We start from the raw sequence: 17,570 nt of genomic DNA on the forward strand, positions 1-17,570 counted from the left end.
AAAATTACATGAATGCCTATGTACAGTATTAATTGCTGGAATCATCTGTGGGGCCAAAGTGGTCTGATCTTGATCTAGACCTAAGCAGACCGGCATATCTTCAAATTAGCTCAACTAGTTTCCCCCCACACTCCAAAACATAATGGTAGGTTGAGTAGATTGTGACAGGGACTGATTTGGCAAGTTCTGTGCACCACTGCGTAATCAGTGTACGCTATATATTGTATATATTCGAGTATACGCCGACACAAGTATAAGCCGAGGTACCTAATTTTACCACCAAAAATAAGAAAACACTATGGACTCGAGTATAAGCCGAGGGTGGGAAATGCATTGGTCACAGTGCTCCCAGCATATAGCTCGCCAGCCCCCTGTAGTATATAGCCTGCCAGCCCCTTGAAGTATATAGCCTGCCCCCTGTAGCCTATCGCTTGTCTGTAAAAAAAATGAACTTTACCATTCCGTCGGCCCGGGCACCTCCTCTTCAATCTTCATGTGCGTGGCAGGTCCACGACAGCTCCTTGGGCAGCGCCTCTTCTTTCTTCATAGCAAACAAAAGTAAAAAAGAAAAGTAATACGGCTCACCCCGATCTTTAGCAAGTCCTCACACATGGGTGACAATCCATAAGGAAATCCTCAATCCTGCAGAGTGCTTTGCGCGTGGCCTGCCAGGACTGCAGGTGAAAGTAATCCAAAGTAACAAAGGGTCGCGGCACTTCTTAAAAAGCAATATATTCTTTATTTCTTCATTTTAAAATTGCAGGGGACATGGCAGAGGTTTTTTCTACGCGTTTCGAGCGTTAGGTGCTCTTAGTCATGGCATGCCTCTGCCATGTCCCCTGCAATTTTAAAATAAAGAAATAAAGAATATATTGCTTTTTAAGAAGGGCCGCGACCCTTTGTAACTTTGGATCTTCTTTCTTCGTGCCGGCGCCAGGTCCACGTCAGCTCTGTGCACACGGCCCGGCCGCCGCACAACTGTGATGTCAGCCTCTTTTATTAACTCTTTCCAGGAGAGAAAACGACTTCCCATGTATATATATCTTAATCTATCCATCTATATATATTTTTTTTCCTTCTACAGATCTACTACTCTTGCAAGATTACAAAACACTTTTCTCTATTCAAATAAGCTTATGCTTTTGCCATTTCCAATGAATTCAATTTTCTACTTACTGCACTTCTCATTACCACCCATTTTAACCATAGAAAAGTGTAAATAGAAGGAGCACATTTATGTCAAACTACCAATACTTTTTTTCCTCTCACTCAATGTTACTTTTGGCATGGAGTGAAGATAGTGCATGCTGTGCAGTAAAATCACAGTGGTAGACTTACATTTCATGAATCCTGTGTACAGGTCATAGACATTTAAAAGGTTCCATTGGGTGTTTGGTATCAAGTAATCATATGAACTAAGCCCATCCCTGTAGAAGAAGTAGGTGGAGGGGGATGCAGAAGTCAACAAACTGATCTGGTGAGGAATTGTTTGCATGTTTTTGGCCCTTGGATGTAATGCCTCTGGAAAATTGTCAGTGGTTTCCTGGCTGACTCATTCTGTGTTATCACTTCCGGATGTGTGCTAAAGGATGATAAAAGAAATAGCTTAGGGAAAAAAAACACAAGTCTTATTGCAGAGTGTCAGGCAGTGATCAGTCTTCTAAGTCTTAGATCATTTGTAGAAAGATCATTTAAGGTTGGTTACACACAATGACGTAAACCAAAACAAGCTTTGTGTTTTGTTTTAATAATGAATTGAAGAACGTTATGTGCTGAATAATGTCTAAATAAAGCGGTCATGGGTCTGTTTTTTTGGTACTAAAAACCTAGCTGACAAGAGACTGCTTCATAAGGTGCCCATTGGGGTTAAATGTATTGGAGAAGTTTAATGTGATAGATATACATGTGATAGAAAAAGTGTCTCACTTAATGCCTTTGGTCAAATCACCTCCCCACAGACTGGTATTATTAACCATTGTTCCCATTAAAAAATGCTAAATAAATTATACATATAGTATTATAGAATACAGCTCTCTTCATCTTACTGGAAATTCAGCCACTAAAGGGATTGCCCAGATTGTGGTCAATGAGTGGCCATTGATTGAGTGCAGTAGTCGCACAACTGCCATCAGTTCTGAGGCTACCTCTATCGTGTAATGTACACATTTACAGCCAGGGGTGAACCAAGCATGTCTGCTGCCTGAGGCGAGCCATAGAGAAATTCCCCCCCCCATATTTGTAATATATCAGGGAATGTCAGGACCAGATCCATCATATTGGTTTGGTGTAAAAATAAAGCAATCCAAAATTGATACAGCGTGCTGCCATACAGTATAAGATAGATAAGGTGTATCGTACCGCCATGTAGTATAAAATCCATACAGAGTACCGCCATGTAGTATAAAATGCATACAGCGTGCCGCCATGACGTATAGAATAGATACAGAGCACCGCCATGTAGTATAAAATAGATACAGAGTACTGTCATGTAGTATAAAGTTCCTACAGAGTGCCGCCATATAGTATAAAATGCATACAGCATACAGCTATGTAGTATAAAATAAATACAGAGTACAGCCATGTAGTATAAAATAGATACAGAGCACCGCCATGTAGTATAAAATGCATACAGTGTACCACCATGTAGTATAAAATGCATACAGCGTACCACCATGTAGTATAAAATGCATACAGCGTGCCGCCATGACATATATAAAAGATACAGAGTACTGTCATGTAGAATAAAATGCATACAGCGTACAGCCATGTACTATAAAATAGATACAGAGTACTGTCATGTAGTGTAAAATGCATACAGTGTACAGCCATGTAGTATAAAATAGATACAGTAAGACTATACAAAAAAGTTTGTTCAGCTCACCTCTTCCAAGCGATTCACTCCAGCGCACGGAGCAGCAAACAACCCCACGGACTTCGGGCAAACAACTCCAAACGAGAAAAAGGCACCAGCGCTTCAGGAGATTTGGAATATAAAATGCTTTTTTAATTCAATCCGGATAAAAGCTTACACATGGCATGGTACATAGGTGAGTGGACCAACAGGTTGTAACCGACGCGTTTCGCTCTTTACGAGCTTAGTCTTGGTTTTACAAACCTCCTGTTGTAGGAGAGCTATTTAAAGATCGCGCCTCAGGTAGGCGTGTGACGTCACCGGCACGTGATATGAATCACATGACCGGACCTGAACACTTCCTTCGGCATCTTAACTATTTCTCTTAGGACGCAATAAAGTTTAAAACATTGTTTGATAAAGATAAGAACAATATATCACACAGGGTAAGATGATTACGATGGTTAACATGTGTATACATAGTTTCAAATGGAATTGGCAATCTATGACATATGCACGTATGGCAGTAGCGATTACTATACAGAAAAGATTATGTTAAATGCTAGACAAATAATGATGGAAATAGTAATATAATAATACTACGATATTAGTCACAGAAAAAACTAAATTATTCATAGCATAAGATTAAATCTTGGCGCAGGTTCAGACCCATAGGTTGTGTTGTTTTGAGGATAAACATCCAATAGGTTTCCCTGCTCATAAGTTTTTTCCTATGGTCTCCTCCCCTATCTGGTCGTTTAACCTTTTCTATGCCTTGCCACATAAAAAATCTGGTGTCACCATTGTGCACATCTCGAAAATGTCTCGAGGCCGCAGACAAATTGGTTAAATTGCTATTTTTTACATCGGATATGTGTTTCCTTATGCGGACTTTAAGAGCATTAGTGGTGCATCCCACATATTGTTTGTTGCATGAGGTGCATTTAATGCTGTATATGGCAAATGATGTATTGCAATTCAAATAAGTAGTGATTTTGTAATTATTATCAGTGGTGCATGAGGAAAAGGAGTCAGAAACGCATGCATATTTACATGCTATACATTTTAGATGTCCACATTTGTGGCTTCCCAGATGTTGCAACCAGGTATATTTCTTGGGATTCGTGGTAACGCTCTTAAATAAACTAGGAGACAGCATAGACCCAAGGGTGGGGGCTTTTTTAGAGATGTACCTGATTCCTTTAGTGAGACACAATTTCACATCTTCGTTCTGTTCCAGGATAGGTAAATGCTTTTTAATGATTCTTTTTACATGGTGAAACTGATTACTATAAGTGGTGGTAAATGTAATAGGTTTGTCAATTAGTGTTTGGTCTTTTCTTTTAGAGGAATCAGATAAGAGTGTTTCTCTATTGACATTTGCAATTCTTTTTTTAGCGTTTATTAAAACATGTGGTTTGTATTTTCGATCCCTAAACCTCTTTTCCCAATCAAGTGTTTGTTCATTGAAAGTGGAGTCTAAGGAACTGTTCCGACGAAGTCGAAGCAATTCGCCATAGGGGATATTGTCCACTACATGCCTGGGGTGACACGATGTGGATAGTAAAATTGTGTTACCCGCGATGGATTTGCGGTATGGCGATATATGTATATTGCCATCTTTCCCCCTCAAGGTGACATCCAAGTAATTTATTTCTGTTCCTCCAAAAAAGTGTGTGAACTTTAAGTTCATATCATTATGATTTAAATAAGAAACAAAACTCTCGAATTCATGACTTGATCCTTCCCACACCCACAACAGGTCATCTATGAAGCGACCAAACCACTTCACAGACGACCTGTGTGGGTTGTGTTCTGAAAAAATATACCTCTTTTCCCACTGTATCATGAATATATTCGCAAGGGAGGGGGAAAATTTAGCTCCCATAGGGGCCCCCTCCACTTGCAAATAAAATTCTGAATCGAACATAAAAAAATTGTTGGTTAATAAAAATCTTGTAACCATAATAATGTACTCCTTAAGTTCCGGGGAGTAAGTGCAGAAATCATTAAGGTGTTGGGTGAGGTATACCAATGCCAATTCATGTGGTATAGAGGAATAGAGAGCGACTACGTCGCATGAAGTTAAACTGTAGGTGTCTTGCCACTCCATATTATCCATAATTTGTAATAAATGCTTCGTGTCTCTCAGATATGTGGGTGTGACCATTGTTAGTGGCTGTAAAAGATGGTCAAGCCAATCTCCCAGTCGTTCCCCAAGGCCCCCAATGCCCGCGACAATGGGTCGACAGGGAGGGGGAAAAACCCCTTTGTGGACCTTAGGGAGGGAGTGGAAGACCGGCATGATCGGGTGTTTGTTATAAAGATATTCTTTGAGTCTAACGTCTAGCACCCCCAAAGCTTCCCCCTCCTCTAAGAGTTTCATCAAAGTGTGCTGACAACTGGACGTGGGATCCATGGTAAGTTTACGGTACGTATTACGATCATTAAGTAAATCTTCATTAAGTTTTTTATATAACGAGGAATTCATAAGGACAATGGATCCTCCCTTGTCCGCGTTTCTAATCGTTAAATCCTGATTGTTTTTTATATCTTGTAGGGCTTGTTTTTCTACATGTGTTATGTTGGATCTAGTATGAATAGAATTACATTGTATTTTAAGTGTGGTTAGCTCCTTCTCTACCATGTCTTGGAATTTATCCATACTGCCACACCTGGAATTTACAGGGTAGAAACTAGGATTGCTGGTTAAGAAGGGTTTCATTGGTGTGTCCTTAATAGCCAACGATTCATTCTCTAAGATTTTGAGATTAAGGACATTAGTTTGATCTATAAAATCTACCAGAATATTCTCTTTTGGCTCATGTGCAACAATTGGATAATCACTGTCGAAAACATTTTCTGCAGGCTGTGTGTCTTGGGATTTGTCTAAAAAATGCATTTTAACTGTTAAGTTTCTAACAAATTTATTTACGTCTAATAAAGTCCTGTACACACACACACATATACATATACACACATATACTTATAGGCAAAGATAGATTACCTTTACCTTTCTTTTATGGTCTTGGTAAGTTCTGCCTTGTCCTGGAGCAGTTTCAGTGTTGGGGGGGGGGGACAGTCAGGACCGCAAGAGCGGGGGAGGGTCAGAGCCGGGAGCAAGGGTTTGGGGTGGAGGGGTTATTTGAGAGGCGGGACTGCGGTCGGAGCCGGGAGCGAGGGTTTGGGTGGGAGGGGGGTTTGAGAGCCGGGACCGCGGGAGTGGGGTTGGAGCCGGGAGCAGCGGGGGGAGCGGCCTGGTGTGGGGAGCGGGAGTATGCGGGGGAGGGAGTGTCGGCCAGCGACTGGAAGCATGGTGCTGGACGGAGCACTGGGGAAGGGGGGCGCATGGTGCCAGAGGGGAGCAAGGTCCCGAACGGAAGGCTGCAGCGCGGTCCTGTTCGGCGGCAGCGGGGTCGGGAGCGCGGTGCCGCCCCCTTGTCGAGCAGGAGGCGCACCGCCTGAGGTGAGCTGCTCAACTCCCCTCATGGCAGGTGCACCCCTGTCTACAGCACAATCCAGACAGTATGGGGAGGGGCGTGTGATTGACAAACAAAACAAAACATTGGGCATTTGTTACCAATTGGATGCATTTGGGCTGAGCCCCTTTCTGTTATCATCCTGGATTGCATTCTAAAACACAGCCTATAGGCTGAAATGTGGAGAAGAAGCTACTACTTTATTTGTTTCAAAAATGATTAAAAATCAAGCAGGTTGTAAAAATAATTTTTTTTTGTAAAAAAATTATTCCTCCATCATGTTAAAACATTACATAGCATATCTGTAGTTCATACATAGCAGCAAAAAATGTTTACAAAGTGATGGATTTCTAACAATTTTTGAAGCATGTAATTTGCTGTACAGCCAGAGGGCATATCCCTTGTACTTGGGCTAATCTGGGTCAGAACACAAATACTCACATGTGTGGTTGCCTTCAAGAAGCACAATACTTCATTGCTCTTTATACTTTATTTGTATCTTTATTCTTACTGTCACAGGGGCGTAACTGGTCGTCTGTGGAGGCGACCGTACCAGACTTCATCAAATACATGAATGATAATTCTTTGAACTTGTTCTTCACCCATTATTGGAATAAAGATAGTAGTACATTTTTTTGGACTTGTATATTTTCAATGTAAATTCCAAAATCTTTACTAAAACCTACCGAAAACCCACAGCAGTTAATTGGATTCTATTTGGGTCTTCTTGCCTTAGCATACATACTTTAAAGTGGGTTCCTCAAGGTGAAATGTTTTGTGCTAGACGCAATTGCTCTACCACTGAGACATTTGAAGATGAAACCAAGCTGTCCATGAGGCTCTTCTGACAGGACTACCTGGTCAGACAAAAAGGGGCTTTCCACTGTGGTGCTAATCTATGTATGTGTTGCAAATATGTTTATCAAATATGTTCTATTACTTCTAAAATAGAGATAAAGAAATATCATGTGCAAAAGTTTTTTTAACTGCAATACTCGATCAATTATTTAGAGAGTTGAATATACTATATACTGCTTGTGAACTTACCTGCGTTGGCTGTACTAGTAGGCGGTTAAAAGAAAGAATTAGGGAACATATCGGAAGATATCCAACCAATACAAATATCTCTAATGTCTAGATGTTTAGATACACTCATGCAGGAGATTTGACCAGCATGAGATTTTGTGGAAAGAGTTAATAGACCCTGAGAGGAGGATACCTTAGATGCCTACTTCCTTACAGGGAGGGATATTACAGGGAGGGATATCAGATTTTGCAAATGGACTGCATTGCTCCAAAAGGTTTAAACATATGAAATTATTTAATTTTAAATTATTACATTTTTTATTGTATTTTATCAATTCAATTTTGAATATATTATGTCTAGTTTTGGACATGTTTATCTACATGTTGTAGGCAGGTGATGGGTGGAGCTTTGCTGGGCTGGAACTTTGCCTGGAAATGTTTGGAGTCAGTTCATGGGCTGAGTCCTCTCCATACCTGGAGGGTGTTTGCTGCATATTGCAGTAAAAACCCACCGGTATCGGTATGTGTTTACACTGCCATCGCTGCCGGTGGCTTCAAAAAGATGGTGCTGCATGGTAGTCCCCTCCTCATGCTTTCTTATCTTTTTTATACTCAAGTAAAGAATGATACCCAGAAAATAATGTATTAATCTATATTCTATTCTATCTATTTCCCTCTGTTGGTTACAAAATTCTTGTCAACCCTGTTCCTAATCTGTCCCTGCATCTCTTCATTCCTTGTCTAGACCCTCCGCTACAGGACTGTTTCTAAAGATAGAACATCCTGCACCTGTACCTTACTTTCCTATTGGTGATTGATTATATTGGACTGGTTTCCTACAGATGACCGCAGCTGGTTGACACTATTAACAATAGAGACCCATGACACCAAGCTTGGAAATGAAGTATTTAGCCAAGTTTTTTAGAGCTTAGAAACCTCTAGTTTTTAGTGCGGAGATCTAGGATTTTACTGACAGAAAAAGATCTAAATGTGAGTAACTTTAGTTATAGCTAAATAATAAATAGTATAATTCATATACTAACATTAGAATATTAAACCCCCTCGCAATTGAATCAACCCCTTGAATCAACTGAGACTGTTTATCCATTAGAGCCACAACGGAGAGGGCCATATTTAAGTCAGCAGCACATCCTATTGCTCATGTAATGACAAGGAACTGGTCGTAGCATCTGGCAGTCAAGTCATCTATAGACTATAAAATACATTTTCCCTTAGGTGTAGTAAAATATTTAAGCCCCTACAAAATTAACCTGTTGTTGTAACAAGTCAAACATTTATGCTTACACCTTTCCTCAGCACTAAAAGGGATTTAAAGGTGCCGTTCAAAACTTAATCCCATGCCTAAAGAATGTGAGGCCTCAGCATCAAATGAATAGCTACATATACATATGATAATGAGGCTCTGGGACTCCTGTGGCTGCCCCAGCGCTCTCCTCTTACCCTAACTATGGACTGCTTCAGCCTTGTCCTGCCCAGCATATGCCCCAGAATACGTAATGACTGTGTTGTCTCTAACAGGCAGAAGTAATCAATCGCTGCACCAGCCCTTAGCTGCTGTGGCGGAGTCATCCAGCTTAGGTTTATTAGTCCTGTTTGGACAGTACAGGCAGCCCCTGTGTATGTGGAAGTAATGTGTTTATGTCCGGCAGCAAGGACACAAGATATGTTTCTGCATCTGTGTTGCTACAACATTCTCATGGTATGTTTGGTTCACAATTCATAAAAACAAATGGTAGATTTCCTTTAATGTACACTCTGCATCCCATATTGACAGAAAGAGATGTAGATATGTTTGCTAATTTATTAAAGAAGAAAAACTGAAAAATCACATGGTCATAAGTATTCAGACCCTTTGCTGTGACTCATATTTTACTCACATGATGTCCATTACCTTCTAATTCTCCTTAAAATGGTTCTAATCCTTCATTGGAGTCCAGGTGTGTTTAATTAAACTGATTGGAATTGATTAGGAAAGACCCACACCTGCCTATTTAAGACCTCACAGCTCACAGTGCATGTCAGAGCACATGCGTATCATGAAGTCTAAGCAACTGCCCAAGGAGCTCAGAGACAGAATTGTGGCGAGGTACGGATGTGGCTAAGGTTACAAAAGAATTTCTGCCGCATTTAAGGTTCCTAGAGCACAGTGGCCTCCATAGTCCTTAAAAGGAAGAGGTTTGGGATAACCACAACTCTTCCTTGACCTAGCAACCAGCCGAACTAGGCAATCGTGGGAAAAGAGCCTTGGTGAGAGAGGCAAAGAACCCAAGATCACTGTGGCTGAGCTCCAGAGATGCAGTAGGGAGATGGGAGAAAGTTGCACAAAGTCAACTATCACTGCAGCCCTCCACCATTTGGGGCTTTATGGCAGTGTGCGCCGATGGAAGCCTCTGCTCAGTACAATATATATGAAAGCCCACATACAGTTTGCAAAAAATCCATGAAGGACTCCAAGACTATAAGATTCTCTGGTTGCAATAAAAGAAAAGATGAATGTGGCTATCCTGGATGAAAACCTCTTCAGAGTGGTTCACCTTCCAACACGCCAATGACTCTAAGCACAAAGGTAAAATAACAAGGCAGTGGCTTCAGAACAACTCTGTGACCATTCTTGACTGGCCCAGCCAGAGCCCTGACCTCAACCCATTTCTGGAGTGAAAATGGCTGTCCACCAACGCTCACCCTCCAACCTGAGGGAACTGGAGAGACTTCAAGGAAGAATGGCAGAGGATCCCCAAATCCAGGTGTGAAAAACTTTTTGCATCATTCTCAAGAAGACTCTTGGCTGTACTAGCTCAAAAGGTGCTTTTACGCTATACTGAGAAAAGGGTCTGAATACTTCTAACCATGTGGGATTTCAGTTTTTCTTGTTTAGTAAATTACCAAAGACCTCTACATTTCAGTTTTTTTCTGTCAAGATGGGGTGCAGAGCGTACATTGATGAGCAAAAAAAAAATAACCTTTTAGATCTTACCAGTTGGCTGCAATTAAACTGTGAAAAGTTTAAAGGGGTCTGAATATTTTCTGTACCCACTGTATATGTGGACAGAAGTGCACTACTACTCCTAACCTATATATCTGGGCATAGCACACTACTACTACTCATATCCTATAAATATAAGCATAGTACTACAACTCCAATCCTGTATATAATAGCACAGCACTAATTCTCCTATCTTGTTTATATGGGTATAGCATAGTGCTACTACTCATATCCTGTATATATAGGCACAACACTAATACGACTCAAAAAAATAATAGGTTAATCAATATAAGTGGGAGACTTTCCTTTCATATCCACCAACATTTTAGCAGGGCTCCAAAAAATTCAGGGAGCAGTAGATAGAAGTCATAATGGCCCTGGTCAGATGAAAGAAACAAAATGTGGATGGCTGAAGTTACATTGTTATATATCATTATCTAGAACCGGTATCTACCATTGAATAGAACCGGTATCTACCATGTATGGTCACTGTTTGGTGGTAATATTAGCATTACTGGTTTTGGGGCCATCTCGAGAGGCTTTTGCCCCCGCTATCCTGAACCCATAGCTAGGTCACTGGGTGTGTCCAAATGCTTTTGTTTAGATAGCATATAGACACATATACTGTATACATATTCCCATGTGATACATTCTATGAAATAAAATACATTATTAGACTTTTAATTTGCATATTTCCATATAGTTGGTAAGTGATGGAGATGATTCTTGTTACTGTACTGGAACTGAAAATACAACGCAGGAATTTGTTCTCAAAGGAATAAGTAAGGAACACATTCCTTAGCTTTCACTGTTGCTCTACATCCTACTAGGATGTTCTCTACATTTGCTTCACATAGACCATTCCACCTCCCCCATATAAACACTGCTATGTTTCCTCTCCTTTTTTTTTTTATAGTACATAGGAAGTGGGTAATTGTCAGTGTAGCAAGGTCCCTTGTTTTCTCGTTTTTAGCAGATCCCTGACAGCATGGTCTTCTCTAGCTGCTTGCTCTCCAACCCCATCCTGCTCCTGGCTTTATGGGTCAGGTCTCTGGCCACACAAGATTATGATGGTATGTATGACTTTTGGTAATAGATGTCTTTGATGTAACCATGTAGTATAGCAGTGTTGTCTGGTTATGGTACCTGATTCATGAAAATAGTCTATTGCGGTAGAATAATTTTTCTGGTCAAGTCTTTTTGCAGTCTAGGCAGAAACCCGAAATTTAGGTTTTTTAACATTTAGATGTCCTCCAAATCACAAATGCTTCAAATGACCACTGCTGTCATTTCTACTGTGAGCATGCTGCTGGGAATGTACATTTCAGATATTACTTTTTGCATTATATTATTTATATTCTTAGAAAGTATCTAAGGAGTCTATAAGTTAAAGTCAAACAAAGTTTATATACATAAGATTAAGACACCTCAAAGACTCTATGAATAAGAAAAACAATAATTGCATGCAATACTTTTTGTATCCTTGCAAATCAAAAAAATATACTGCACACAAATATTGGTTCTTCACAGCGGTAATAATTGGAAAGAGATAACAACACAAAAAAAGTGGATGACACATGAACCATACACGGATTAGACACGGAACAAAACAACCGTGTGGATTTTTTTAATCTGCTACATATGGATAATATATATAAGGATAGGTCATGTTATACAAAACAACAAATAAAGTACCCGAATATACTCGAGTATAAGCCAAGTTTTTCAGCATGAAAAATGTGCTGAAAAACCCTAACTCGGCTTATACTTGAGTCGGGAAAAAAAGTGTACTCACCTTCTGAAGTCCCCCGGCAGGTCCTCCTCTATACAGCGATGTTCCGGCATCGGCTCCGTGTCCCCGCGCTGTCCGTCACAGGGATCGTGACCTCAGCGGCTCACTGACATTCTACTATGTGCACTGGCTCCTGATGTCATGGTGACTGCAACGGATAGCGCGGGGACACGGAGCCAATGCCAGAGCATCCCTGTATAGAAGAGGCGTCGGAAGGTGAGTACATTGTTTGTTTTTTTCTCACAGGCATTATATTGGGGGCAGGGGCTGGCAGGTTATATACTAAAGGGGGCTGGCAGGCTGTATACTACAAGGGCAGGCAGGCTACATACTACAGAGGCTGGTAAGCTATATACTACAGGGGCTGGCAGGCAATATACTACAGGGGCTGGCAGGTTATACTCTACAGGGGGCTGGGCTGGCTATATGCTACAGGGGCTGGTAGGCTATATACTACAAGGGGCTAACAGGCTATATACTACAGGGGACTGGCAGGTTATAAATACTACAGGGGGCTGGCTGGCTCTATACTGGGGAGGCTATGACCAATGCATTCCCCACCCTCGGTTTATACTAGAGTCAACAGGTTTTTCCATTTTTTTGTGTTAAAAAGCAAGCCTCCAAATACTGCGCTGTATTGTCCCTTCTACTAGCTTCAATGTCCCCTCCTTTGTAGCCATCTTGCAACACCTACAATGTCCATTATACCAGCAACAATTTACCATATGCCAGTCAGAATGCCCACTTGAGCCAGACGCAGAGCTTTCTTCCCTTGCCTTGGACCATTCTATGCTTGCAGTATCTATTCCAGGATTTAAAGAGGACCTGTCACCAGAATTTTACCACCCTGACTAACAATGCCTGCTGATAAATGGTTACATGTCCCCCCATATTGCCTAAAATTAGCTGCTAGTGGGGCATTGTACCTTAATTACAGCCATATTTCTGATATTCAAATTAGCGTTTGTGATTCATGTCTGGTATCTGTGACTCTTCTCCTAAGCTGCCAGTGAACCATGCCTCATATTTTAACTGTGTCTCTTCACATCACTGCCCTGCCTCCTTGTATAGGGATCGTCTGCTAATATTCAAGTACAGACATATTAAGCTCTATGTACATTTGAAAAATAGTGTCAATTTTTTTACACAATGCCTTATCTTACATTTATGACACATGGCCAGAGTTACATCATCGCAGGTGCTTTAGCCTTCTAACAATAGCAAACTGTAGATCATGTATGTGATCACATGAAATTACAGCAGCCTCCATGGAGGATGAGGAGGAGTAGAAGATGTCCATGGAGGCTGCTGTGACTTCATTTGATCACATACAATACAGTACATGTACAGTTTGCTATTGTTAAGAGGCAAAAGGACCTGAGATGCTATCACCCTGGTCACATGATATGAACAAGGAGGCATACGGTATGGGGAGGAGTATATGGGAGGAGCTGGCTGAGCAGGAAACGCCAAAATAATAGAGTGAAATTGAAATGGTCATAATATTTTGTTTCTGATATTGTAATCCATTATTTAGTGGTCTTACATTTCATTTTACATTGTTTACAGATTATTCTGATGAAACAAATATATCCGATTTTGCATCATGTCCACAACCACGCTCCTTCAAAGGTGAACTCAACGACACATTTTTAAAAATGTCTGCATCATCGAAAGATCATCTGAATAGTTCTATAACGGTTGTGCTCATACCTTCCATCTACATGGTTATATTCATGGTGGGACTACCAGCCAATGCTATTGCCCTATGGGTTTTTGCTACCAAAGTCAAAAAGATGACATCTACGGTGTTCCTCATGAATTTGGCTGTGGCCGACCTCTTGCTTATATTGGTTCTGCCCTTTAAGATACTTTACTATTATTTGGGAAACAATTGGATTTTTGGTGAGCTGATGTGCAGGGCTGTGACAAGCTTCTTTTATGGTAACATGTATTGCTCAGCCTTACTTCTGATGAGTATCAGTTTTGACCGTTACCTGGCGGTAGTGCACCCTTTTTTCTCCAGAACATTCAGAAGCAGGATTTTTGCAATTGTCATTTGTTCTACTTGCTGGCTAATAGCCATGTTAGCTACCATTCCTTTAACCACTATGCAACAATCCTACCGCCTTCTGGAAACTGATCTTACATTGTGTCATGATGCTCTTCCGCAAGATGAACAAGCAGAGTATCTGTTTTATTATTTCATGTCTGTTGTGGTCTTGTGCTTTATTTTACCTCTAGTAATTATTGTATTTAGTTACACTGCTGTAATTCGGGAACTGATACTAAGTGGAGAGAAATACACCTATGCTGTAAAACTAAGTGCATTGGTGTTATTTGTAGTGATCATTTTCTTGACCCCAAGCAATGTGGTTCTTCTAATGCATTACTCAGAGCACTGTCTTCAAAGACATGAAGACCTTTATGCAATCTATATGGTCTGCCTAACTTTGAGCACCTTAAACAGCTGTGTGGATCCTTTCATCTATTATTATGCTTCTGAGGAATTTCGTGACAAGGTGAGAAATAAGTTTAGGAAAAAATCTGCAATATCAATAACCTCAGTAAAAACGTCTAAAGAGACGCTACCACCAAGTTACCACAACTATCGGTCTCATTCTGTGCTGTGACTTGTCTTTCTGCTCAAGAAAAAGTTTTGGACAGTTGGTACATCAGTATCTGTAAAAAATAAAAAAAAGATGCACGGCATGGCCTACATACATTCATGACCTAGTGTTTCCCCTTGTATGGCAGTTCCATGTGACACAAGAACAGGAGAACATAATGAGAACATTATGCAGATGTCCTTGTGTGTTGTGTGAGGTTTTCAGCAACTGGAAATAAAAATAATGGGATGCTTTAACCCCATTCAGGACAAGATTATGGGCACCTTTTATATGCAATAATTTGTATGATTAATTAAGTTTAATGTAGATAATAGGAAAATAAAATAAAAGGTGCATTTATATTTTAAAGGGAACTTGTCACCACATTTTTTTACAAATACAGGCGGTACCCTACTTAAGAACACCCGACGTTACAAACGGAGCTCTGGATGTTGATAATTTACTGTACTTTAGCCCTAGATTACAATAAACAGATGTAACAGTTATCACAGGTGTCTGTAATGAAGCTTTATTGTTAATCCTGGTTCTTATGACAATCCAACATTTTTAGAATTCAATTGTCACAGAGACCAAAAAATGTTTTAGCTTTTGGTTTGGATTACAATTATGAAATATACAGTTCCAACTTACATACAAATTTAACTTAAGAACAAACTTACGGACACTATCTTGTACATAACATGGGGACTGCCTGTACAGCTAGTTGCATAGAACCCTATTAATTAGCTGACACCTTTCTCTTAGCTAAAATTGTTTCCCTCAGATCCCCATACAATTATACCTGGTATAATTTTACATGGTATCCAGGGATATCTGTAGCAAGTCGAGGGGGTGTGGCCTCCTCAGGCTGCATCCAGCAGTTTGCTTATGTTAGGAGACTAAAGGACCTGAGATGATGTCATCCTGGTCACATGACATCACTGCTACATGCTGAGAAAGCATGGGGATGAGTTGCTGGATTCAGCCCTAGGAGGCCATGCTCCCCTCAACTCGTTATTGATATCCCTGGATACCAGGTAAAATGATATAGTTGATTATATGGGGATCTCAGGGAAACAATTTTTAGTTAATAGGGCTCTAGGCGTACCTGACACTGTTGGAATCTGTCACCACATTTTTCACAATACAGCTAGTCAATTAGTTGGTAAAACTACAGTAGAACATGACTTTGGGGTATTGGTGGATGGTAAACTTCATTTTAGTGAGTGTTATTTTCTGACCCTACCTTCTATGAAAATATATTCTGGTGGTTACCTTGAATTAAAAAGTTGCAATAAATTTCAGGCTACAATCTCTATTTCTTCATTTATGTTAACACCCCCCTGAAGAAGTTTCTAATTGTTCATAGTTTTAGACTTTTCTTAGTTTGATTCCATAATGATGCTACCACCAATAGCTCTTATGAGACAATGTATCTTTATTCATGTATAGATTGTCACCTCCCCAAGTTTTGTGCTAATAAATACACAATGTCTTTAGAGCAGGGATTACAAACACACATATTGTCCAACTTAAACATTTCATCTTGCAACTTTACAGAGTTAATTTTTCTAAATGTTTGCACTTTAACGTCCGGAAAGTGAGAACTCTCCTTAAGGAGACTTTACACTGACGAGATGCAGAGACATTGAAAACATTTTCTACAGTTGGGAGTCTGTTCCTTATGGGAAAGATAAACTGGTTTGGCTTTTATCCAGCATTATGTCATTAGGCTTCCTAAAAATTCATGCTTAGATGTTAAAGGAAATCTACCATCAAAGTCAAGTATGGATAAACAAGGGAAACTTGCTCACAGATCCAGGCACTGGGACTGTGGTAATCTTTAATTATGGTAATTATGCTAATGTGCTATTAGGGGCATTGCTAGTGCCACTTGGTGCTGTAGCTTCATAGGCAGTTACACTGTGCAAGAGCCAATGAGTGCTAAAACTCACTGCTGTTATAAGACTACAGCAGTCAGAGAGAGAGGGAAGTGCTGACAGGACAGGTTGATACATGCTTCTGCACAGTGTAACAGCCTGTGAAGGTACAACACAGAGGGTCTCTGGTAATACCCCCAAGAGCCCTTCTGGCTCATTAGCATAATTGTAAAAATTGGTTTTAGATAGAAGGAGGTTATGAATAACATATATAAGAAGATTTCCACAGTCACAGTGTCTGGATCTATGAGTAAGTGTTCTGGGATTATACTTCAGTTTTATGGTAGATATCCTTTAAGAGGGGGCTGTCTTACAAGGTAGCCAAGAGGCAATTTTTTCCTTTTCCGATCCTGGAAAACATATTTGCACTTTATCAAGAAATTGTAGGTTTAATATACTCAGTTAAACATGGCATAAAGAGTTTGTAAACAATTTATTGTCATTGATGAAAAGATGCAAATGTGAGGACAATAAGTAATGCTGCACTAATACAATATAAAATTAAATCCATTTAATATACAAATCTACCATGAACAAACATACAAGCTTATGCATTTCAGACAGCACCAGCAGCTTCAATAATACATTGTACCAGGCCTTCCACATGTAGGTCACTGGTAGCACTCAACAATAGATGCTGCTGGACACAAGCAAATGATTAAACTACATTTTCAGTGTATAGTAAAAATTTCAAAAAAAGTTCCAATGGTTAATGCCTATTTTCTTGCCTAGTCCCTGTACCCAAAACAAGTTTTTAACAAATACATCAACTTTGGCAAGAAAGAAAGAAAAAACAGCTTATGTTTAACATTTAATTTATATACAAGTATTAAGAAAGACAGTAGAATTATATATAATTTAACATACTA

General features: G+C 40.0%; 1 protein-coding gene across 2 annotated transcripts; it reads left to right on the forward strand.

Moving 5' to 3' along the window:
* Positions 1 to 1,428: 1,428 nt before the first annotated feature.
* Positions 1,429 to 15,782, forward strand: F2RL3 (F2R like thrombin or trypsin receptor 3). 2 transcript variants are annotated; one of them, XM_072156648.1, is made up of 2 exons: positions 1,429 to 1,477; positions 13,722 to 15,782. In XM_072156648.1, the coding sequence occupies exon 2, from the start codon at positions 13,811 to 13,813 to the stop codon at positions 14,783 to 14,785; it is 975 nt and encodes a 324-aa protein (XP_072012749.1). In that variant the 5' UTR covers positions 1,429 to 1,477; positions 13,722 to 13,810; the 3' UTR covers positions 14,786 to 15,782. The 2 variants fall into 2 exon arrangements, with proteins under 2 accessions (XP_072012749.1, XP_072012742.1); XM_072156641.1 differs by lacking the exon at positions 1,429 to 1,477 and adding an exon at positions 11,296 to 11,433.
* Positions 15,783 to 17,570: the final 1,788 nt, after the last annotated feature.

Source organism: Engystomops pustulosus, chromosome 1 (genome assembly GCF_040894005.1).
Source record: "Engystomops pustulosus chromosome 1, aEngPut4.maternal, whole genome shotgun sequence".
NCBI lineage: Eukaryota > Metazoa > Chordata > Amphibia > Anura > Leptodactylidae > Engystomops > Engystomops pustulosus.

Coding starts and splice junctions, on each gene's coding strand:
- F2RL3 (XM_072156641.1), top strand. CDS start 11,349: ATGGTCTTCTCTAGCTGCTTGCTCTCCAACCCCATCCTGCTCCTGGCT. Junction 11,434..13,721: donor GGCCACACAAGATTATGATG/GTATGTATGACT, acceptor CATTGTTTACAG/ATTATTCTGATGAAACAAAT.